General features: G+C 33.6%; 1 protein-coding gene across 1 annotated transcript in view; it reads left to right on the top strand.

Annotated features, from left to right (window-relative positions):
* MS3_00011140 (uncharacterized protein) overlaps window positions 1–27,178 on the top strand; it is a 57,221-nt gene that overhangs the window by 1,647 nt on the left and 28,396 nt on the right. The window contains exons 2-5 of the mRNA XM_051219553.1: window positions 17,942–18,147; window positions 22,475–22,584; window positions 24,087–24,159; window positions 26,033–26,307. Of these exons, the coding sequence (XP_051064976.1) occupies window positions 18,011–18,147; window positions 22,475–22,584; window positions 24,087–24,159; window positions 26,033–26,307 (595 nt within the window). The 5' untranslated portion in view covers window positions 17,942–18,010. The remainder of the gene's footprint in view (window positions 1–17,941; window positions 18,148–22,474; window positions 22,585–24,086; window positions 24,160–26,032; window positions 26,308–27,178) is intronic.

The raw sequence follows: 27,178 nt of genomic DNA, 5'->3' as shown, positions 1-27,178 counted from the left end.
TCTAATTATTTTACAACTAAAGACTAATTATTCCTTCAAAAATAACAGTCAAATATGATATTATGCGAATATTCGTCAATGTGGGAAAGACTAATTTAACAGAAATTGGACACCGAATATAGAGTAGTCATTAAAGAAAAGTATACGGTTCCATGTTAGGACCATGTTGGAACATTTTTGAAGTATTTAGGTTTCTTCAAAATTAATCTTGTGTCCTGTTTCCAACGCATATGACACTATCCAAGACTTATTCACAAGTTTGTTTTTATGAAATTGTTGTTTTTTTACATTTAATTATCTACGTTAAATATGATTGTAATGCAGCTTATGTGGGAGAAATTTCCAGACAATTGAATGTAAGGTTGAAGAAACAAAGACACTGAAAAATGTCCCGAAATCCTCGGTTGATCTCAAGAAACTTGAGAATAAGTCTTGGATAGCGTTACATGCGTTAGAAACAGGACACAAGATTAATTTTGAAGAAACCAAAATACTTCAAAAAGGCTCGAACACTCATAAAAAACGGTTGACAGCAGAAGCGCTGTATATATGGGCGAACAAGAACAACCTGAACCGAAAGTATGATATTCAACTAGCAACTACTTGGCAAATATGCCTTAACAGGTATTTGGTCCCTTTCTCTATCCAACCTGTTTATTTCACATGCATCATTATGTTGACGGAAATCGGTGTGAACTATTTTTAGCAATAGTTTCATGTAATTGATGATTCTCATTTTTATTTGCACATCAATGATTCAGAAACAATTGTCAACCTACAACTTGCAACTTTATTTATTCCTTCATATTAACACCGAATATCAATCATTACTAACTCAATCATACACACACACACAAATTTTGTTTCAGTCGTGAAAATTTTACAGAATTCGCATTTAACCGACTCATGTTATGGTGTTTACTAAAGTCGACATCCAAATATGATTGCATTAGCACGGTATAGACTTGATCTGATTTGATTGTTAACACGCTATATCATCATACTTTGGTAATTTTGATTATCACCCTGAAGAAGTCCAGACAAGTTGGTTGGACGAAACATCGGAATTATTTTAAATTTCATACTTTGAAATTATTTCAAATATAATTTTGCACAAATAATAAACAGATAATTTCCAATAAATATGTGTGGTACCCAAAAGAATTAAATAACATGGAACCGTATACTTTTCTTTAATGACTACTCTATATTCGGTGTCCAATTTCTGTTAAATTAGTCGTTCCAACATTGACGAATATTCGTATAAACTAACTTAGTTTAAAGAAGGAACGAATTGAGCGAAGAAATTTCTTTTCAATTAGTTTTTCATCATGGCTCTACACTATATATATATATGATTTACAATAATGATATAATAATCATCGAATGGATACGTTACGTAATAGTTACATAATGACATTTATATTAACATTGAGTAGTTGGAAGAAAGAGGATTATTAATAGTCAAAATGATTAATAATCCTCTTTCTTCCAACTACTCAATGTTAATATAAATGTCATTATGTAACTATTACGTAACGTATCCATTCGATGATTATTATATCATTATTGTAAATCATATATATATATAGTGTAGAGCCATGATGAAAAACTAATTGAAAAGAAATTTCTTCGCTCAATTCGTTCCTTCTTGAGTTACCAAATGGCAAAATGGGAATTTTCACTATATTGAAACTTAGTTCAACTTACAATATCAGCCATAACAAAACGTATTTCAAAAATTATTTAATATCAGATAAACAGCAATTAAAAACCATCAACTGATGGTCAGTTGTTTTCACTAACCCATCGACTATTGAACTTTTGATCTTCCGGCTTTCCTGACTAGCACTCAACCATCAGATCACTGAATTAGCAGTGGTTTACATATTAATCTATTCCATGTATTTCGCAATCATATTTTCAAAGTCTTGAAAATCCTTGACATATGTTCACTAGTGAGTCCCACATTAAGAAGAAATAGCTGTTCATTGTTTGATGGTTTTATCGATTGTTAACTTCGATTAGTATATAATATATGTTATTATGTCCCACAATCTCCACAAACTCTGAACAATAAATGTTTATGTTTTTTTATTCGAAAAGACCGGCTACAGATATAATTGGAATTATATAATGATGCAATTCTATTATTTCGATCAGTTGTTTTGCAAAGTTGAGAGGACAAAAGTTATTAATTAGTAGCATAGTCATCATAAATTTTTAGTCGTTTCTTTTTCTCCCATCTTTCACCCCATATTGCAACTTTTAGTAGTTTTTTTTATGATTGTTGTTCATGATATCAGCTTATGTACACCCACATAATCTACGTGTTGTTCTGTCACGGATTTTTTATAAGAAATAAAAAATAGAACCCCGAACCATTGGAATAAAACATAAATTTACCAACTTATAGCCTATTTCTTAAAACTCCTGCGAGATATCCAAATCCAAGGGAGTGAGACGGTCACACTGATGTCGATAGATGATCATCGCATTATATTTAAATTGATTTACGTTGAGAGTATGGACCCGCGAATTGTAATACACTGGCCTGAAAACCACTTAGTTAGGTGCTTTGCAAGATCATAACTAACCATTGTTGAGAAGTCCCCCACTAGAACTATAACAGGTGAGTGATGCTGACTGGTATTTAATGGTATTCTGACGGAGATCAGTTCATGCTGTTTTCCAATAGAGAGTCAATTTGAAACACGGCTTCCAAGGTGGTAGCCGAATATTTCAAAAAAATTAATAATTTTAACTTTATGCAAATTGTTCCATGATGACTAGTCCATGATACCACTTTGGAATCAAACAATGTTTAGCTTTTCTATTCTCTATGGAAACAAATAGGATTTAATTAATAAAGAGGGCCTACATATCATACAGTTGTGCGTCATAAAACAATAATTACTGTTTTTAAATTTGGTTTTGCAGTCCGAAACTATTTATCTCAAGAAATAAATACATCGCATTAACTATGTCTGGTGCAGTGTGCCAGCCAATCAAGCTTGATGAGGCCTCACTTAGTAGAGCCTGCTTGGTTGTTCTGACACAAAGACTGTCATTTCTAGGCACATAAACTCACCGTATGGATATGTTTTCAAATGAAAACCTTTAGAACCTTCTAGGTATTGATGAGCGTGCACATCGAACCTTGTTGGGATATTCAGGAAAATATCCCAAAAACTATCCTGTTAAGCCTAATGCTATCCTTGGACATGAAATGATATCATCTTATTGGTCAATATTTATTTAACGTGTCATTTTCCTGTTGGCCAATATTGTACAATGTCATTTTCTATTTTATGGTACGTCGTGGTCTGCTTGATTAGTATATAAACAGAGTATTTTTGAAATATAATGATTCATATATCCGAGGCTGTGACTTGCGTTCTGGACTCAACTGGCTGGGTTAGACAGGGAAGTGGGACCAATCAGAACCCTAGGCTGTTCTACGTGTTTGCGCGTCTTTGGTCCGATCAATAATTCGCTGTCCTCTAATAAGCAGTATTTTCACGTTATAACAAACCTGAATCAAGTATACATTACCTGCATATCTGTTACATAAGTTTTCGCTTATGCATTCTGTAGCATACACATAGGCATATTCGCCTCATCAGAAGGGTTGATACTCATTGCTCTGTTCAATCATATTTGCTACCTCTTTCTTATATGTTACATGCACTCCACTAGTACATTAGCTTGGGCTCATGAATATCATAGCATAATCTTAGGCAACAGCGCTCTTAAGATGGAGCTAACGATTACCAGTTCTTTCATCTGAATTAACTACCCCTCGTTTTTCGTTTATTTTACGGATACGTTTTTTTATTACTTAGTTGGGGCTCTTAAACATAGGGCAGGTTGTCTGACGTAGTTCATTACAAAACGGCTGGGCGCTTAGCTTATGCAGATACCTACATACATAAACTGTACTAGCCAAGACTCAAGCACTTCATATATATATATATATATATATATATATATATATATATATATATATATATATATATAAGGTAGTCCTTTACGATATTAGTGCTTAAAAGTGTAGTCTAAGCAATCCAAGTTACAGCAGAGTGGTGGATCAGTTTGGCACCAGCATACCACCTAGATTAACTGATGAGGTCGCCCCTATCATCCAGCAGCGTCGCTCTAGAGACCTTAAATCGGAATCGATGCTGTTTGGTATATTTTTGCACAGCTGTCGATTCCACAGTCATGAAATCGCCCGGAAATCATTTCGATGTAATCCATATCAAAATAAATTTGAATACCTAACAAGTATATATAACTTATATAACATAATGATGCATGAAAAGTATTGAGCGATACGATATCTAGTACATATAATATGCAACGAACATGTCTCAGGAACTGATCTAATTTGAAGTTTGTACTTTTAAACATGTTGCTAATTAAATGCTGTATAGATTATTATCTTATTAAAAGCATTTCATTTAATTCCAGATAGTTTGATTACTTATTCCATGTATATATGTATGTAGTTATAGACTGTTTTTTTGCTTTTTGTGCAAAATGGTTGTTGAAATACTTTGTTCTGAAAATTTCTTATTGTACTAAACATGTAATAATGAATGGAGCTATTAATAATGATAATAATTCTTATTTCAAGAACATTTAATAAACTGTTAACCTATTTATGTCATTTGGGTAGTGAAAACGGTATTTTAAAGCGAATATTGGGTGAGTATGTTTGACTGTACGGTATTAAGCCATCATTTTGTAAAAAATATTCGTAATGAATTGATCTTGTATTGAGTACCATCAAAAATTGAGGAGCATTCAACACTTAACATCTCCTTGCATGGGACTCTTCAGCAGTGAGCAAGGAAAATATTTGGAGCGAAACAGTCTTTAATAATCAGCTTTGATGATTGAGTAGTCATCTCGAAACCTGAACTTCTTTTATTCGACGCTCGATATAATCATGTGTACTAATTTCTGAAGAGCCCTTATACTAATACCGAACAGTTGTCCATAATCCCACAGTTTTCAAATAGACCCTAAATGAGGTCGATCAATCACGAACAGGACTTGATGGTATTAGTTTGTATTTATTTTTCACAAAGTATGTGGATTAATCACAACATTTCAATATCTAAAAGATTCTCATCATATTGAAACATAAAAGATATATGAAAGAAGAATCTTGCTTATGTTCTACAGTTATTTATCTAAATCAATAATTCATAAAGTGGTCCACTTTAAGGCAAATACATCATACAAGCATGTGTAATTACGATTGTTAGTAAGATATAACGAAAATGTTAATGTTTAGATGATAAACATGCAACATTAAAAAAAGAGTCAATATTGATTATAAAAAAACGGAATTATTAATGGTACTATTCATAGAAAGAAATATTCACTCACTCCTAAACGGTCTACTTTTATATCCGTTTAAATTCAATTTATTTTGTTTTCTATTGAATTATATGTTGTTAGGGATATAACATGATACATTTAGTAACTGACAGATTTTATTCCTGAGGAAAAAAAATAAGCACCATGTTCTGTTTGGTAGGTTTACATCTAGGCATTTTTTTTCAAATAATTATTTAATCTCATTACATTGATGAATATAGTAACTTCTGTATTAAAATTCAACAAAAAAATATTACTGAATGGAAAACTCTACCTTTTTTGAAATCAACTAGTTCCAACGTTTTATCTAACCAAATGTAATTTGATGTAATTTAAGGGAACATTAAGCAATCAGATATAAGCAAATTGAAATTGTTAAAGACGAATACAAACAAAACAACTAGAGATGTTCAATGTATGTTATATTGTGAACGTGAGTCACACTATTGTGTATGAGGATATATATGTGTTGTGGTTACCTAAAAGCCAGTGGTCACATGTATGGAATAGTGGTAGTGTGACAAATAATAGAAAGATTATAAATCGTAGTATTAATAATCGATATCAATCGATTATTGATAACAATTAACTTGTGTTTAAATCACGAAAGTAACTCATTGTATCTTAGATGAAGAATAAATACAGCTCAGGGAAGAGAATATCCTTTCCAACAATTTTATTTACTTTAGCTGGACATTCGTATTTTATTCGGTAAAATAGAAGTTTATAGTGAAACAAAGATACATTGAATAATTAAAGAAAATGTGAGGTAGTATGTCATCATGAATGGCTTACGAAAATCAGATATTGAAACGAAGTTTGGTAATAATCAGCTTGATAGCTATTAAGAACAATTAGAAGTTATAGTAATGGCTAATTAATATTTGTGAGAATAATTGAAAAGAAGTAGAAATAAAAGTGACAGATCATAGAAGGTAAAAAGGAAGTTTAATACCATGAAAGAATGAGGAAGTGAAAATACTATTTTTTGTATCCAAAGGTTAGGCTTGAACTGGTAGATGGCAATAACGTCTTCTCTACATAGGTTTTTCATTTGCATTCCTCTTCTGACCACATGTATGATTTTGAAGGAGGCTCCTAAAGAAACGGATTGACCTGAACTAGTCAGGTGTTTTAAGATTGAGCTATTAACTGAAATCTGTATATATTTAGAAAGTTGATAGTCATGTTCAGAGATATGTTTTGGAGTAACTCTCTCTGTCAGGGCAACATAACCTGTTCCACAGGCGCAAGTAGACCGATAGATGAACCAACAATTAACAGCTTCTGTCTGTTAAATAGATCCTTAAAGGGTACATTCGCTTGCCAAGGTTTGCTTGTAACGCCCCATTGTTGTTTAGCACTGCAATTGATCAGTCTCTTGTTGGCATATGTGCATTCTGTGCGGATTTCCTCGATATTACCTTAGGTTACAAGCTTTATGAGCAAAGATGAATGATGGTTAGCTTGTAATATAATATAAAATGGGAATATACAAGCAAACAATACCAAGTGAATTTCAGACTTCACCCCATTGCACAAGCAGGTGGCTGACAGAACGCAGTAGCCAAATAGATAACGAGATGGTATTTGAAGCGAACGGTACTGGGTTGGAGTCCCGCAGTTGATATTCACTCCGGGATGCAGGCACATCCAGCTGACGCGTTCCTGGATTCCACTGCTAGCCACCATCTATCTTTACTTAGATGATACTTTCATTATTTGTGACAAATATATCAGAGGTATGTTGGTTAAGTTCAGTAAGTGTCATCAATTCTATGAGGTAAACAAAACAACTACAGCTGGATATCCTGTAATTCAATGTTCGCTTCAACTTTTAAATATTCAAAACGAAATTTCATGAATACGTCAAATTATCAGCAAGTCCATGTTCATTGGTTTTTGAAGAAATCTAGCTTCAATAAATCATTATTCAATAATTCACTTGGTGTTGTTTTACTTATATCTTCCCATTATTATTTAGGACTGCAATTGATCAGTTTCTTGTTGGCATATGTGCAACCTATGCAGATTGCCTCGATGAAGCCTTAATTCACAAGCATTCTATGCAAAGATGGATAGTGGTTAGCAAAGGAATCCAGTTTCGTCCTATTCGTGACTCGTCAGATAGATGTACCTGCATCCCAGAGTTGATGTTGACTGCGGGACTTGAACCCAGTGCCGTTCACTTAAGAAGCCATAGCGTGATCCACTTAGCTACTGAGTCCTAATAGGAAGAAAAGCGCGTCAAGGAATCCACCGCTAGCCACTATCCGTCTTTATTATTCAGGAATTTTTAATTAATCAACTCTACGATAAGAAACGTTATGTACACTAAATGAAAAGAATCTTTATCATGGAATTCGAAATAAAATAATGTTCCTGAATGCTTTTAAGATAAATACCCACAATAAGACGAAATGGCCGTCCAGTGCTTTGAGATTTTCAATGATAGTCTAACATCAATCTGTTCATGATCTCAGTCAAAAACTTAATAATCTCCACAAACCCATACTGATAAATACCGTTAGTTAAAATAAAACTGTGTAAAGATTAAGTATTTAATACCAAATATTACACATATGAAACGTTTTGATGAGATCTAGTAAAATCAATTTAATTGGTTTCATTATTAGATTTCAGTAATACAGCAGTTAGATATTGGTATGTGAAGAAATAAAAGATTCTATTCTTTGTATATGAGAAATAGTTTTACATCACTAAATTATTTGTTTAGGTTAATTGAACTATTATTTTTATTCAATTTTGTACATACTGGAATCTAAGAATAACTTTGTCAACAGTATCATAAGATGCTTTACTTATTATTACGACTAATAAGATTACTAAGGAGTTTACTTGATGAATTCTAGAAATTCCTTCATGAAGTGTAACCATAGAATTGTTATTATTGATTAATGAGGAACTGAATATATTTATTACTTTTCCAAAACAAAAAACAGATAGAAGTTTACGAGTAAAGAAATAAATTGCTTTCTATTGAAACGGTCGATTGACTAAACAGAAGAAAAATAGCCAAGTTTACATACAACGGACTACAGATAAATACAATTTGTAAATACTAACGTACTTTGTAGAAAATATCGTATGTCAAAGTGATCCTGAGTAAAGTATTCCAGTAACTCTTTATTTCATATATATAATCGTCGAATCATTAGTCGATCTAAGCTAAGCCACCATTGAAAACCTGCAAGCATCGACGGCCGTTTCGTCTCAGCATAAGACTTCCCATCAGTGCGCATCCGCGATCCTGCATGTGGGACTCGAATTCAGGACCTTCGGTAACTCTAATGAACATTTAACCTCTAGGCCTTTGAGTCGGCACCCAGCGGTGTTAATGTCAAACTTCAATCGATCAGTGGTCTTGCGCAACTCTTTATCCATTGTCTAAAGTAGATACGTATATCCTGACGACACGGATTGGACTCCATTTTTCACGGCTACTCACTAGAACTTCACGAAATCCATCTTGAAGCTAGTCACTAGGAAGCACATAATGATTATTATATACAATGGAGATTTGAATTCAACTATTAAAATTACTACAATCTCCACAAACCCCCATTGTGATATATATATATGCCTGTTTTTATGATTATGTTCTCATTCATATCAGTTTTACGTGTATTCCATTATTAAGAAGTTACAATACTCTGAGTTTTACTTGGTTTTAGTGGAAGTCTGAATAACCTCATGAATTTTGCTGTGTTATTGTGTTGGTACAAAATACTCATGTGTTTTTCGCATTACTTTATTCTACTTGGATTGTTACTGTTTTATTTAATTATACCATATTTGAATGAATGCTTGATTCTTTTAATAATGAGGAATTCTATATTACGCTCTAATTATTAGTTGGTGACTAAATTGTGATTTATTCCATTAACTACCTCAGCTGACAATTGATTCTTATTACAACTTTGGAAAAACAGTCTTACTACCACCGACTTTGGAACACATTCTGGCTTTTAATGTTACTACGGTATAATTATACGTGTTTTTCAACTTATATTCAAACTATGTTTCTTATTGTTGCTTTCACTATTTCCTTCTTTTGGGAACATTTTGTTTCATTAAAAAAATACATTGATGAGTATTTATACTTATAAAGTGGGTTGTATTACTTTCTGTAATATCGATTATTCATACTTTGTTAGAGAACTTATTTGAGTGAAATATCATTGGCGAAAAAGTTATTTAATGGCTTTCCACATGTAAGATATCTTCTAGAAAATATTCGTGTTTCATACTGGAAAACTGAGAAGACCCACAATAGGACGAAACGGATGCCCAGTGCTTCCAGATTTTAATGGTGGTCTAACATCAATCGGTTCATGATCTCAATTAAAAACTGAAAATGCTTTCTTCATAACTGCTTTTATTTAAGCAACATCTTTCCATATATTTTACCATATTACCACTTAGTATATAACTACTATTAAAATAATGGGTTCCATATTCAATATGGTAACTAACTTGGATAATATTGTTATTAACTGTTTTGACCATTTGCCCGATCGAACCTACAGAGTTAATCAGGCTTAGCAAACACCACTTAGCCATTTGCCTTCGTTGATGAATAAAATGCATTAAAACGTTTCTGTCTGAGATTGTTGTGAATTGTGTAACTATAGGACTGACTAAAGTGTGATTTATTAGCTTATATGACTCACACATAACAAGTAATTGGTAGTTCAATAGACTTCAGAACAATCGCATTCTGAATTTAGTTAAAAATGTGGAGATACGTATTATTTGCGTTTCTTGTCAACTAATATGAGATTTTATTGATAGAATTCTATCGTCATTAAGCATTAAGTAAACATAACATTACTACTTACTTACTTACGCCTGTTACTCCTCGTGAAGGAGCATAGGCCGCTCACCAGCATTCTCCATCCAACCCTGTCCTGGGCAATCCTTTCTAGCTCCGTCCAGTTGTAATTCATCGTTTTCATATCTGCTTCTATTATCCGACGCAATGTGTTCTTTCGCCTTCCTTTTTTCCGCTTCCCTTCAGGGTTCCAAGTTAGGGCTTGCCTCGTGATGCAGTTTTGTGATTTACGTGATGTATGTCCTATCCATTTCCATCGTCTTTTCCTAATTTCCTCTTCACCTGGAAGCTGATTTGTCCTCTCCTAAGTAGGCTTTTACTGATGGTTTCCGGCCAATCGATGTTGAGTATCTTGCGTAGACAGCTATTTATAAATACTTGTACTTTCTTGATTGTGGTTGTTGTAGTTCTCCAAGTTTCAGCTCCATACAGTAGGACTGTGTTGACGTTCGTATTGAAGATTCTCACTTTGATATTGGTTGAAAGTTGTTTTGAGTTCCATATGTTCTTCAATTGTAGGAATGCTGTCCTTGCTTTTCCAATCGTCGCCTTTACATCTGCATCGGATCCTCCTTGTTGATCGATGATGCTTCCTAGGTATGTGAAGGACTCTACATCTTCCAGAGTTTTGCCATCAAGAGTGATTGGATTGCTGTTTTCTGCTTTGAATTTGAGGACCTTGGTTTTTCCTTTGTGTATGCTGAGGCCTACTGATGCAGAGACTGCTGCTACATTGGCTGTCTTCATCTGCATCTGTTCGTGTGTACGTGATAGGAGGGCTAGGTCATCTGCGAAGTCCAAATCGTCTAATTGACTCTGAGCTGTCCATTGTATTTCGTGTTTTCCTTCAGATGTCCAGGTCTTCATAATCCAGTCGACCACCAGAAGAAAGAGGAAGGGAGAGAGTAAACAGCCTTGTCTGACTGCGGTCCTTACTTGGAATGCATCTGTCAGCTGTCCTCCATGCACTACTTTGCACTGTAGTCCGTCGTATGAGTTCCGGATAATATTGACAATCTTCTCAGGAACTCCGTAGTGTCGAAGAAGTTTCCATAATGTCCTCCTATCTACACTGTCAAATGCCTTTTCATAATCAATGAAGTTGATGTATAGTGATGAGTTCCACTCAACTGATTGTTCGGCGATGATCCGTGGTGTCGCAATTCGGTCTGTGCACGACCGATGCTTACGGAATCCAGCTTGTTGATCTCGAAGTTGGGCATCTACTGCATCCTTCATCCGGTTCAGCAACACTCTGTTGAAGACTTTCCCTGGTATTGACAGTAGTGTAATGCCTCTGTAGTTTTCACATTTGCTCAGATCTCCTTTCTTTGGAATCTTGACGAGGTGTCCTTCTTTCCAGTCCATCGGCACTTGTTCCTCCTCCCAAATCTTTTTGAATAGAAGATAAAGCATGCTTGTGGTTGCTTCGATGTCTGATTTCAGTGCTTCAGCTGGTATGTTGTCAGGTCCTGCTGCTTTCCCGTTCTTGATTTGTCTGACGGCCATTCTAATTTCTTCCGTCGTAGGTGGGTTGACATCTATAGGAAGATCTATGTGTGCTGCTTCGATGTCCGGTGGATTCATTGGAGCCGGCCTATTCAGGAGTTCCTCGAAATATTCTACCCATCTGTTACGCTGTTGTTGAATTTCGGTGATTGGCTTGCCTTCTTTGTCTTTGACCGGCCTCTCTGGTTTACTGTATTTCCCTGCTAGTTTCTTCGTTGTATCGTGAAGCTGTTTCATATTTCCTTCTCTAGCAGCTTTTTCTGCCGTCGTTGCTAGTTCTTCCACGTATTTCTTCTTGTCGGCTCTAATGCTCCTCTTCACTTGTTTGTTTGCTTCTATGTATTCAGCTTGTGCTTGGACTTTCTCTGCTCGTGTTCGGCTGTTGTTTATTGCTGCCTTCTTGTTCTTCCTTTCTTTGATCTTGTCCAGTGTTTCTGTAGAGATCCATTCCTTACGATGGTATTTCTTTAGACCGAGAACCTCTTGACACGTTGAAGTTAATGCTTCCTTGATGCCTTTCCAGTTGTCCTCCATACTACTTTCTTCTTCTTTCAGTAGATCTTGTAAGGCTTGGAACCTGTTGTTGAGAGCTATCTTGAATTCATTGAGTTTGTCAGTATCTCGAAGGAAGGCTGTATTGAACCTTTGTTGTGCTGTTTGTCCACTTGTCCAGTTCTTTTTAAGCTTCAGTTTTAAATTGGCTACAACTAGGTGGTGATCTGAAGCTACGTCAGCACCTCTCCTGGTTCTCACATCTTCCATTGTCCTTCGGAATTTTTTGTTGATGCAAATATGATCTATTTGGTTCTCTGTAATGTGGTCCGGTGAGATCCATGTAGCCTTGTGTATACGCTTGTGTGGAAATATTGTGCCTCCTATGACCGATTTGTTGAGCGCACATAGATTTGCAAATCTTTCTCCATTTTCGTTTCTTTCTCCCAGTTCATGTCGTCCCATAGTATTTTCATATCCAGTGTTGTCTATTCCGACTTTGGCATTTAGATCTCCCATCAGAATAGTTAGGTCCTTTCTTGGGCATTTCTCAATGATTGACTGTAGCCGCTCGTAGAACTGATCTTTAATGTCGTCGTTGCTATCATTGGTGGGTGCATAACATTGGATAATATTCATTAAGATCCCCTCCTTTGTATTGAATGATGCTTTGATGATTCTGGATCTGTGAGATTCCCATCCTACATGTGCATTTCGTGCTACTTTGGATAGCATAAGACCGACTCCCTGAGTGTGTGGAGCATTGTCCTCTTCGTGACCGGAGTATAGCAGCATCTCTCCCGTAGCTAGCCTTTTCTGTCCAGCTTGGGTCCAGTGGGTTTCGCTGATTCCCCAGTACTGCTAAGTTGTATCTCCTCATTTCCATTGCTATTTTACTGGTCTTTCCGGTTTCCCACATTGTTCGAACGTTCCATGTACCTATAAAAATTTTTGCGCTGGTTGTTAGAAGGGGCATCGGCCTCGTGGCTTCCGAAGGAACTCGGCTTTCACCATGAAGCGTCATAATTCTTCTAAATGAAGACCTTCTAACTCCCAGGGCAGAGTTAAAATGGTTTGAATTATTTTTTCTGGTAAGCGTTTTTTTAGCGAGTTAGTTTTCTACGGGATGGGGACGCTAACTCCATGCCCAACCCTCCTCCTTTACCCGGGCTTGGGACCGGCAGTAACCGTATAAGATCTACAGGCGGAGTTAAAACGTAACATTGGTCAACACTAATTGGTAAACCAGTGTAAACATCCCAGCAGTGTGAGAAGCCCGTAATAATTCTGACTGTGACATTGAATGACATCATTTCCAAAACCATGGAAAGCATAATATCACAGATTAATGTCTCTGACACATACTGGCATAAAACCTGAATACTAGGTTTCCTAATGACTGCCTTCATTCAACTATCAGAAATATGTTGTTATTAATATTAGTGGCCATGTTGAATGTATTCAAGAATCTGTCATTAAAAAGTATTTATACTAAGCTTATTCGCATGCAACACTGAGATCGGGATCTTATATATAAATATAAATAGTTGCAATTATGATATTGGCTTATATTTGATTTCTATAATAAACTTATACCGAACATTTCATACACATGGTTCCCTTTGTCATTTTGAAAAGAGCAAGAACAAATATTCTAGCAGAATAACATGAATTCATTTTATTTCGTAGGTTCTCGTCAGCTGCTTACAACCTGTGGTATTTAAAGAGATAATAATTACATAATGGGTTTAAATTGCTTACATGAGAGGGTTTATATTGAAGAAATATTCGCAAAGTATGACATGGGTGTAAATGAAATTAGTAGACTGAATATTGTAAATATATACCTAATGTGAAAGAATATTCTAGAGCATTAATCGTGACAGCAGTTCAAAAGGGTTAGAAACAAGTGAACTGCTGTCGCGATTAATGCTCTAGAATATTCTTTCACATTAGGTATATATTTACAATATTCAGTCTACTAATTTCATTTACACCCATGTCATACTTTGCGAATATTTCTTCAATATAAACCCTCTCATGTAAGCAATTTAAACCCATTATGTAATTATTATCTCTTTAAATACCACAGGTTGTAAGCAGCTGACGAGAACCTACGAAATAAAATGAATTCATGTTATTCTGCTAGAATCTTTGTTCTTGCTCTTATACTGAACAATAAAATTCTTATATATCTAATCAATTTTATTGCCGATGCCGGTTAATGGCTGATTGGTGATGGATAAGATTTAAAACGATGTACAATACCACTTATCAATTAAATGAAACGAGATGAATTAATGTGATGTAAATATTCACGTCTTTATGTACCAATCTGTGAAATGTTAAAAAAACACTTGCTAATATCAGACTCTTAGATATGTATTTTATCTTGATTGATTTCAAATAGGTAAATTCATAATGTGCATACAATGATTAGGAATACACATTAGTAAAGATCCCTCAAAGAGAATCCAAGTTATATGATCTTAAGTATGTTTTATCAGTAAGCTTTTTCATAGATACAGTAGGTGGGACTACCTTTAATTTCGACAGAACAATGAGAAGATGAAGTTGATCTGAAAAAGGTGATGTATTTAAGCTATACATTTCGAACAATCTGGTCACACATATACTTGTCAGGGCATTTTATCTGAAGATTAATGAAGGTCAGTTAATGAAAGTTCAAGTAAAAAGTAACAAAGGGGAGAGAAACAATTTTACATTGTATAGAAAGAATAAGAAGTTGTCGCGTTATCCTAGGCCATAGAATAACATAAGGATTACCAGAATAAATTCAAGGTTATACACATAAGTGGGGTTTAAATTTAAGAATAGCCAAGGTTTCAATGAACTTGAGAATTCGTCCTTGACAATTTCTTTACAACTTTTTAAAAGCTGTATTAATGTCAATTTTGTATCCCATTTCAATTATATGTTTCGCTATCGACGAACATGGTTTTCTACCTCTCACGTTGATCGGATTAGTAGATTTGATTTGTTGATTTCAAGCAGACTGAGTAGTGAGTAGATTGTTAGTAATAAAGATTATATATTTGTATTATCCTAAAGAGTAGAAAAGTTTTCCCAGATACTCTGAGGAAAGAGCTTACATTGAGTCACGAGACGTAGGAAAATGTGATTTTTACACTCATTGGGTTATTACAAATATATAGTTTTTGTTCTATATATATATGTTCTTATGGATCTACGTACATACGATTTTTGTTGGAAAATAAGTACATATTTAGTTACAAAGGATGTTTGAGTTTAGTTGCTTAAAGAAGAACACGAGATCATATAATATTTATTACAACTCATCATATGATAGAAAGTAAGCCGCCGAAGTATGTGTGTTTAGTTATTATTTAGTTTTTAAACTTGTCAGATAACTCTGACCTACAGTTCTAACATCTTTCTCAATCTAATCATCATACTGAATTAAGAACTTTTACAATTCAATACTTGATTATACGCATGGCAAAACATGTTTATCAGAAAGGAATTTTAGTTATGACTTTAGCAATTTCATAGAAAAACTCAACCTTAAAGTGTAGACAACTCTGTTGTAACTGAATTTTCTTGAAGTGTTGAAATCATCTAACAGTTTAGGTTATAGAGACCTAATTAGATTTCAAATGTATAGTTATAAGAAGTCCCAAAAGTAAGCTAAATAGATATTCTTTTCATTTAAAGTTTTTTTATTGATTTATCATTTGAAAGGAATCTGTTATGAAAAATCTTGGAACATTTCATCTAAATACAATTGTACTAAATTGTAAACTCTTACCGCTACATAGTGAATGGTTGTTCATGAACTGGATGTTATTATTACTAAAAAGATTTTTGTTTTAATAATGTTTGACGATTGTTATTTATCTAACCAAACAAACTTTAAGTTTAGTCCATGAAATTGACCAGATTTAAGGTAGAGTACATCATTTGGAAATTGTAGCATAAAATCAACTCGTCAATGTTAGGGCTGTTTAATATAAAGCGTTAACTTGAATCAGTTTTGTAAGTGGAATGAAATTGTGAGATAAATAACGATCAGAATAAATATGGTCAACATAGGGTGAGAGTGAATAATATGAATTAGGTCAGATATAGTAGATTTAGAGGTGGATACTGAATAAATTCCTCAAACATTTTATCAAGTGTAATGATAATAACAATGATAAAGATGATAATAATAAGTTTGGGACATAAAATGAACATTAATCAAATTACGTCACCATAAGATTGACTATTAACTAGTTGGCCAGGGTAAAAGGAGTGACTGAACATATTTATTTTGGATGCAAAGCTCTGGCTTTTTGATCCGAATAGCAATTGCTTCAGCCGTCTGTAGGATTCGCAGTCTGACGGAATTAGGTAGACTGCTGTTAACAGGACAGATTATTGCAAAAGATTGCTCCATGTTGACTGTATATCCTGTCTGAACTAGATGGTCTGAAATGGGGCTGTTAACCGTTTTGACTACACATTTGCTTAACCACACGGAGAGGTGCTCACGAGCCCGAATGTACAAATTCCTAGAACATCTATCAACATAACTTGCTCCAGAGGAGCAGTTCCATTGATAAATACAGAAAGAGGTGGCTAGTCTAGGCAATTTATCTTTCAACCTCGGAGTGATTATTGGACGTGTGGAGAACATTATTTGTCGCTTATCTGCATTCAAAGTCCTTTGAATTGATCAGCTTAACTTAAGTCTTAGCATTCCACTCGGTGCATCGCCTCTGAATTGTAAGCGTATATACAGAGGCTTTTTATCTACAGTTAGACATTCTTTATGCTGTCTTTTATTGGCTGTTTTTATTTATAAATTTCTCGAGATATCCATTTTCCTTCAGGGTTGTGTATATTGCCTTTGTTTTATCTTCAGTCGTATCCAGACAACATATAGTCTTGATTCTATGATGCAGTGTCTTAATAAGGTTCCTTTTGTATTGGAGAAGAACAAAACTAGGAAAGTTTGTACATTGGCCCGTCCAGGTAATTTACCTGTTTATTTTTCTTCTTAGCGACCCATCCTTCCTCCTTGTAAGTAGAACATCTGGAACGACTATTCTACCCCCATTTTCCTTCTCCCATGTGAATTTTATGAACGGGTGAACTGTATTGAAACTATTAGTAACTGGGACACACCTGAACTATACTTTTGCGAATTGTGTGCAAAAATGATATGGTAATCTCAAAGCATCATAAAAATAATGAATTCTATGCAGTTATTTAAATATGAAAAACATTACTATGATCTATTGATGATGGTTAATAATTAGTAGCAAATAATTGCAATAACGTTATATTTGCCTAAATTCTATTGACTTTTTAGATGGTTGCAAGTGACTTGTGACCCAGATAGCTCATATATAACGTATAAGACTGTGAGGTTGGGTGATGTAAATTTGAACTTCACACGGAGCATCAGTTCTATCAAGAAACTTAGAATCCGCGTTTCGTGTACAGAATATCTCCAATCAACTAACATCTTAAAATACTTCATGGGATATCGCATAAATTGGATTAATACTGAGACATGATCGATAAAATTCATCCATCCTGGTGCCATAACCAATATCACGTAGATTCGGTTAATAGTTTGTCACTTCATTACAAAGTAACATATTTTCACAAATATTACATTCTATTCACTATTCTTACTACAGAGAAATCATATTTCTTTTTCAGAAAATATCATATAAACGTGATTGATTCAAACATTAACTTTTGTAAATTCACACAGCAACTCATGGTGTTATGGAGATTCACGAAGGTCGTCGTCTTATTCTGAAATGCAAAGTGCAAGGTGAAACAAATCCACAAATTAAATGGTTTAAAGATAATAAATCTATAAATATGTCATTGCATCCGAATATTAAAATCACATCTTCAACGTAAGTGATCGAAATTTTATTTTATTTGATAAATGTCATTAAATTTACATTTTGTTAAAACAATTTTCCAAGAAATTCAAGAAAACTAATTAATTTCCTTCCTTCCTTACTTACTTACGCCTGTTACTCCCCGCGGAAGAGCATAGGCCGCCAACCAGCACTCTCAATCTAACCATTGTCCTGAGAAATCCTTTCTAGTTCTATCCAATTGTTGTTCATCATTCTCATATCTGCCTCTATTTCCCGACGTAATGTGTTGTTTGGCCTTCTTCTTTTCCGTTTCCCTTCAAGATTCCAGGTTAACGCTTGTCTCGTGATGCAGTTTTGTGATTCCCTTAATGTATGTCCTATCCATTTCAAACATCTTTTCCTAATTTACTCTTCACCTGGAAGCTGATTTGTCCTCTCCTAAGTAGGCTTTTACTGATGGTTTCCGGCCAATCGATGTTGAGTATCTTGCGTAGAAAACTATTTATAAATACGTGTACCTTCTTGATGATGGTTGTAGTATTTCTCCAAGTTTCAACTCCATACAGTAGGACTGTGTTGACGTTCGTATTGAAGATTCTGACTTTGATGTTGGTTGATCGTTGTTTTGAGTTCCATATGTTCTTCAATTGTAGGAATGCAGCCATTGCTTTGCCAACCCTCACCTTTACGTCTGCATCTGATCCTCCTTGTTCATCGATGGTGCTTCCACATCTCTCAGTTTCGCGATCAAGTGTGATTGGGTTGGTATTCTCCGTGTTGTATTTGAAGGTCTTGCTTTTTCCTTTGTCTATGTTGAGGCCTACTGATGCAGAGACTGCTGCTACACTAGTTGTCTTCATCTGTATTCGTGTGTATGGGATAGGAGGGCCAGGTCGTCTGCAAAGTCCAAATCGTCTAATTGATTCTGAGCTGTCCATTGTATTCCGTGCTTCCCGGCAGGTGTGGAGGTCTTTATAATCCAGTCAACCATCAGAAGAAAGAGGAAGAAGGAGAGTAGATATAGAACTAAATAAGTAGTCTAGATATGATGTTAGTTTTGCGAATAATGAAGCAGATTTACAATGCAAATGAATACATACGTTGTTACATATTTTTAAGCTGAACTGTTACATTTCAAACGTTGCGGTCACTTTTTCAGCAACATTGTTAATATCTGCTCTAAATAGAATTGAGTTTATACAAATTGTTACGGGGGGGGGAGTTAAATAAGTTCGTTTTCATTATCTGTTCTTATCGAAGGCTTTATTCTGTTTAGGTCTTTTTAACATTCGTGTCGTGCATTCTGGACATTTCAGTGATCAACTTGATGTAATCAAAATTATTGTGACTCTATTTTGGATTTTAGTTTTAAATATCCAAATATTTTTATCTCATAATTTCCGCCAAAGTGAAGATAAACATGTTTATTGTCATTCTGCTTATGTGAAAAAGTTCGCTTCATGCTTTCAGCAAATATATGACATTCAAAAACTAGTTCCATATGAAATACAGTACAGAACAATTTCAGTATGCGTTCTATCCGTGTATTATTTATCACTGAAAATCGATGTGTTTATATCATGAAGAGCTAAGTACCACTGTCTTACGTCATATAACGGAAAAACACTACAGTGTGTATTTCAGTCATTTATAATAAACATCTATTCCATTTGACGAAGTGAACATATAAGCGAGATCTTTATTCATACGAAGATCAATTGAAAGAACATCCTAACTTCAATAAGATATATTTCGATTATATTTTGTGAACAAAGCACACCTAGCTTCAGAAATACGAAGTGAAGGTTATCGTCCATTGTGTCCCGGAAAAATAAGCCCGTAAAGTTTTGTTAATATGTCGTAATGATATAGCAAAGTCTATTATCTGTACTTCAGTATCTGTATGGTTCGTGTATTTCGACCTTTCGAAAGGTGTGCAGTGAACTTGAGAAATAAATTTACGGTCAACTGATTTTAATTTAAGATGAATGCCAACAGCAGAAAAGTCAACTTCCATCAGGCCTTCTCACGGATAATGTATATTATATTATATATTATATATTATATTATATTATTATGAGAAATGGTGACCAGAGTTGTTCAGGTTTGTTAGGAGTAAGATAGATGTAACCAACAATAATAAATGATCATCACATTTTATCATGGATTATTTGAAGCTGCAAGAGCGCTCTATTTAGGTCTTGGTGATTTTCTACAGAACTGTGTTACTTCAGTTGTTCACTTATAAATATCTACAACTTAATATTGTGATGAAATACTGTAGTGATTAGATCAGCAAAAGAAAGAAATCCAAATCCCTATTTACGGGAATCGGGGTTTTTCGTTTACTGTAATATTGAAACGGCAATTTATTATAGTAGAATTTAACCAGAAAATATTATAAAGTTTGCAGTATTACGTCATTCTTGTTGAAGCGTTAAGCAGAAAAACAATGTGTATATCTATACCTTATACACAACCAGTATGTACTTAACCAATAACAATCCAACCATCTTTGATCGAATGAGTGAAAAAACAGTCTGCCGAAATGAATGGTCAAATGTATGTATACATAATGCAACAATAAACTGACTACTGTGTAAGAAAAGGATAACAAAAGCCCCGATGTTGAATCTAACTTTAAATATAACTGTCTTAAATGAAAGACAGTGACTTGAGTATTAATTACTTTTACCCACTTTAAAGTGAATCAATTTTTATATATCGTATGACTTAGAGATGAATGGTGGTTAGATTAGCAAAGTGGTTGCATTTTAAAATTAATTATATTTCTGCATATTTCAATGTACTTAATTGACTTAATAATTCTATCTATATTAGCTTTACCAGTGAATATAATGATGTATACACTTTTCTTATTTTGTATTGTGTAATTTCACTGTGACATTTTCAATTTAGTCTGTAATGTAAAATATTAGTTGTGTATAAATGATATTAAGTATTTTTATTAATACAAATCAAATTGTATCAGTAGTTGAACAAGACGTGGAATATATATTATTGTCTATGATGAATTATTGGCAAAACAGTTGTTTAAAATTTATCAGTTTGTAGTAAACTTTAGAAAACATTAAGTCATATAGTGTAAGATGTGTGGTTTATTTATGTAACACTGATGTCAATGCTTGTTCAAATAGTATATTTAGCTTTTACTCGTTTTTTCTAGCTTATATTTTGTTATTTTAATTTATGGCTTACAAATGATATCGCTGAAAGAAAGAAAAACATTCATTCATAATTCTACTTCTATAAAATATTAATCTGAATACTAAAGATTGTTAAACAGAATATAATGTTGAGTAGTCTTTGTTGTTTTGAGGTTGCGATGATGATGATGTTTTGTTTAAGATATTGAGGTTTAATGAGGCCAACAATTTAATAAACTTTAAGCATTTCCAAGCAACGAGAGATTAGCAAGACTAGAATCATTTTTCACAGTCAACAAATTTACATACAAGAGTATATGTATGCATATGTTTAGACATTAATTACGATTTATAGTGATATGATAATAATCGGTGATGTTTATTCTTACCCAGTTAGTTTGGGAAGCATAAAAATCTTTTGAATTGGATTTATTTGGGTCGAACATAGAATGTATGAATACCACGTGATCTAACTTATCTACTAGTTGTTAAACATTTTGCTTCGAAAATTATGTCTCTGCAGGTTGTTTAATGGTCTGTATTTTTCATCGTAAATAAGTTAGTCAAAATACAAGAAATACAAGTTTACCATTACTATGACTAAGGAGAATAATCTTTCGAATGATATAAACTACTTAAGGATAACCAACATAAGATCAGAATTATCTAGAAAGTGAAACTATAAGGAGGTCAAAGTCATTCTAAAGCTACTGAACTAATCAAAAGGAAAACAGTGAATTGAAATAACCAAAGCAACTGATTAAACATCTCAATGAATCATCGGACTCCTGTAGGACTGAGATATTTGCATCAAGTGGTCTCTGAGTAGTAATCAACCCCCTTATTTTATAGGCCAAAATGCCATCATGCTAGGCTTCTGAGTTTATGCTGAGGGATGATGAAACGTTCAGGATTAGTGAAATAGCTGACAGGCTCAAACATGTAACTCAATGAAACCATACTATGGTTTTAACCTAGACCTTTCCAGGAGCGATAGTCCTATGAATTGATATCCTACCTACCACAAAGAGCATATCTCAGTACATCATGTAATAGATTTGACATCGAGCTACAGAAGATACACAAGATTATATAATTTTTTTATTCCCCATGAAATACTATCTTTAGTCTACATCAATTATTCACATCATAATACAATGGTGTTTATACGTTTCTATCTTTATTTACAGGAAGCATTCAGAATTACGAATAGAACACGTCATAACTAATGACACTGGTAACTACTCCTGTCGAGGAGAAAGTCAACAGAATCAAATAAGCAAATGGGTTTTTGTTTCGGGCAAGTTTTCTTTTATAATGTTCACTTACATGTTACATTACTTAGACAAATAAATATTTGAAGGGGTTTTGTGGATATTATAGTAATTCCAATAGTTGAGGTCATGAGATTATGCCGGCTCTGTGGTCTAGAGGTTAAGTGTTCGCACACCAGACCGATAGGTCCTGGGTTCGAATCTTACGAGGCGGGATCGTGGATGCCCACTGTTGAAATCCATGAACGCTATTGATGAGCAAATCTGTCAACAAAAGTAGGTTTATGGTTTTCTATAGACTCGACTCCATGACAATACTGATGAAACAATAAGCAATAAGTTTTGTTCACCTATGATAAGTATTTAGTAAATAAAGTTACACATTTGTTTGTCATAATTCAGACTAGTACATAGTAGACTCATTTTATTGGTTGACAGAACAAACGGACTGATATTTGTCTCACTCTATTTTTATTGTAGGATGCTTTGATTTTCTTAATTTATCCATAACAATAAATTCTGAAACTAACCGAACTCTTCATAAATCTATTTGAATTAAATAAGTAAGTAAATGAGATCATGAGTCTGTCGAAGCTAGATCAACATGGAAAACCTGGGAGCACTGAACAACGGTTTCATCCTAGTATGAGACTCCACAGTAGTGCGCGTCCACCATCCCGACTTGCGAGATTCGAACACAGGACCTATCAGTCTCGCAAGCGAACACTTAACCTCTAGACCACTGATTTGACAAGCATCCAACGGTGTTAATGTCTAACTTCAACTAGTCCACAAAATTGAGCGACACATCCACCATTGTCTTCAGTGAGTTACTATCTCATAACAGACCCGGTTGAACTCTATTTGTCACTGATTCTCATTAGAACTCCAGGAAATATTTCCTGAGGACCGTGACCATTGAACATATGTTGATTAATATCAGAAGGGGTTTTTGTGGATATAGAGGTTATGCGTTCGTGCGAGGTGGGATCGCGGATGCGCACTGTTGAGAAGTTCTACAGTAGAAGGAAATAGCCATCCAGTGCTTCCAGGTTTTCTATGGTGATCTAGCTTCAATTGACCCATGATCTCAACTATTAAAATTACTATAATATCCACAAAAATCTCCTTCTGTTACTAAAAATAATTCAGATAGAAATAAAGAGTTATAAACATCGAAGAGAAAAAACCAAATGAATGAGAGAAATAACCCTCAACATTTGGTAAGTGTAGTATTCGTTAAGTAATAATCATTAATAAACGATTTATCACTAGTCTGGGAATTTTCTTTGAAAAATAAGAATTTGAATGTAAAGGCATAAATTCCCCATAAATAACCTTCTTTATGAAGAGATAATTTCGAAGAAAGTAAAAAGAACAATAATAAATTGAATAACCATTAAAGCTTAGTTGTGTGTGAATTGGTTGAATTTCTTTCTACAAAATCTCTTAGAGAAAAAAAGAACAAAAACAAAAAAAATTTCTTTTTGCTGAATCGTTTTTTCTTTTTTCTTTTTGACACATAAAGTTTATTCAGCTTGTCCAGTGAATATTTGCAATATGGGGACATGTTTCATTATAAATAATAATTCACTTTGTAGGTAAGTGACATGGTTTATATTTTTTCAATATGGAAAATATTAAATTTAATATTTTCGTGTGTGTGTGTGTATAGAATTTGAATTATTTCTTTGATTCAATGTTAAAAAACAAAATAAACACCTCCACCCCTTTGATATGAGATGAGAAAATAATAAAAAAATAAAAATATTTCAGTACTTATTATGACAAAATTTAATTAAGATTCAATCATGTAATTTGTATTCAATGTAATTGAAATTTTTTTTGTTTCTTTCAACTATTTACCATAGAGAATCGATTTCATTTTAGAACATTCTTTAATTTTTATTCATGTAATTGTTCATTTTATTTTGTTGGAGAAAGCTTTACTTGAGATCAGTACTATTGAATATAAATGTGTTTATTGGAATATTTGAATATTGAGTAGTCTAATATAGAATTATTCACATGTTTAAGATTATCATCAAATGAGGTTTTAAGTTAATGGATTTGTATTGGACAAGAACACCAGTAGGGGACGATCCGATGTATTCGACACGAAATCTCACTAAAATCTGAGAACCATATAGTAAATAATTTATACGAATATTCGTCAAGATTAGAACGAATAGTTTGACAGTAATTGAGCGCCGAGTATAGAGAAGTCATTATATGTGAAAATTATATTTGAAATATTCTCAGCGATTGAAATTTAACTAATTCCAACGTTTCGTCCAGCTAACTTGTCTGGACTTCTTCAGGGTAATAATCAAAATCAAAATTATCATATAGTAAATAGTTAATTTGCAAAATATCAATCCATTGTCTCAGATTTCATTATTCATGCATTTTAATACCAATTGCGTTCCGTTTCCGTTCTTTGTTTATCGATCTTCTGCTGAAATACATTCTATGCATGACCACCGTTATATACTACTTATGTGGATATAAGTAACTCACACTACAGATTTTCCATTTAATGTAACACAAGAGGTTATATTTTCTCAGTTGAGAAATTTCGAAATAGTGCTAAGCTATCGGCGTCCTTGGGTTTTCTAGTTTGAATAGTTTGTTGTTTATTTAGACAACATAATCAGCGCTTAATTTATGAACTGAATTTTGTAGTTATTCAACAAACGCGTAGATATGTAGTACAAGTAATATTTAAGACGGTCCAAGTATAAAACATCACTGAAAACAAACAATTATTGTGAATATAAAACTCATTAAATTTATTGAATTTTAGGTTCAAGATTTACTCCCAAACATCATTTGGCATAATCTTTTACTATCTCTCCGATCCACGTTTTATCAATTATGAATCCAAAGATATATTTACATTGCACTGTTAAATACAAAACCAGCGTTATGTTGGAAATCGAAACGTAAACTAACTTTTTGTTAGGCGTTATGGGAACTACTGTATATAACGTTTCGCACAATAAATTTATATCTTTAGATGACCATTAGAAACTGGGAGGTGCTTTACAACATTTCAATCTTAGTGTTGAACAACTTAATGGTGGGCATATACAACTCTACCGGAGATTAAACATTTAACCTTCAGGTTTCGTGGTGGGAAATTGTCTTCAGATTACTAAACCGGCATCCAGTAGTTCACATTTTTGACCCCAATAATTTTGTTGTTTACGTCATTCTTTCAATCTTCAATCAGGTCAGCTATGTGCTCTACTGTGAAGACTTGTACAAGAGTGAAAACGTTTTTCAGCATCTTTTGGTCTTCATTAGTTGTTTAACAGCTACTTATTTTGTGAAATAAGTAGTATTATTAAATTTAAGTATCTCAGTACGAAGTGTTATTTTGTCGTCTATTTTCTCTAAAGTATAACTAGACTCATAATCACATTACCTGTTTTGATTTACTTTTTCTGTTTTTTTTCATACATAATTAAGATGTCCGGAGACACATACCGGTGAATTATGTGATCAACTTGTGTCAAATGATAAAATCAAAAATAAATTAATCATGAATACACAACCAATTAAAAAGAATCTAAACTATCTGCAGTCGGATTCAAAATCATCCTCGTCAGTTGACCTAATTAATTCTGTATCAATTCTAAATGATAATAATAATAATCAGCCTAAGCAAACTATGGAACTATTATCAGAAATAAAACGTGAAAAGTTCGATTTGTGTACTCTTCCTGAATTTCAATTTACTACTGGTGAATAAATTTGGGTTTATTTTTGTTATTTTTTCTGTTGTTAGAAATGAGTCCTCTTTCTAAATTACTAATCATTGCTTTATGAAGACTAAGTTATGATTATAAACAAAATAAACTAACTCTCAGCTTGGATTTTTTCGGTTTAGTTATTTAAAAACTAATTACTAATAAACATGCAAATCTATTTCATTCAAATGGACCATTTCTAACGCTTATAAAATATCCCACTCTGTTAATAGTATGATTGGATTGACAAATGGTTTATTAGCTATTATAGAGTGGAATAAGTTTGGATTATGTTTCTTCACATGTTTTGTCCAAAAGCGTTCATATAACTGAATTAGCTCTATAGGTTGAAGATAAAGATCACTTTTTATTCCCTAATGATATCCTGGGTGTGATTTGATTCAAAGGCCAAGTTTAGAATGAAACGTTTGTTTAGTGGTCTTTAATTTCTAAACAAATAGTTAACTGCCATCAGTGCTTGGCAAAATCTATCATCATAGCGAAATAAACTCCACAAAACACTGAGACATTTGTCAAAATAATTGTAATTTAAGCTGAATGCTTTCAAAAATTATGTATAAATTATATTTTCATAATACTTGTGTTAATATTTCCACCGGTCACGAACTATTCAATGGCTGACAGCGTTCAATGGTAATTATTTGGACGTGGCATATAAGCTGTCCATCATCGGTTTCTTCAAATATCTGAAGAAAGTATTAGCATTTTATACTAATCTATAATGTCAATCAATAGGGAAAGTAAAGTTCAGTTGAATTTTATGTGAATACTTTAGTACTATGAAGATAATAAAATTACCCTCCTATTATTAATGAATTCTTGATATTCAAAATATAGTGGCCTA

Source organism: Schistosoma haematobium, chromosome 5, assembly GCF_000699445.3.
Source record: "Schistosoma haematobium chromosome 5, whole genome shotgun sequence".
Classification (NCBI taxonomy): domain Eukaryota; kingdom Metazoa; phylum Platyhelminthes; class Trematoda; order Strigeidida; family Schistosomatidae; genus Schistosoma; species Schistosoma haematobium.
Note: the sequence above shows the minus strand (reverse complement) of the source record. Positions and strands in the feature narration are given on the sequence as shown.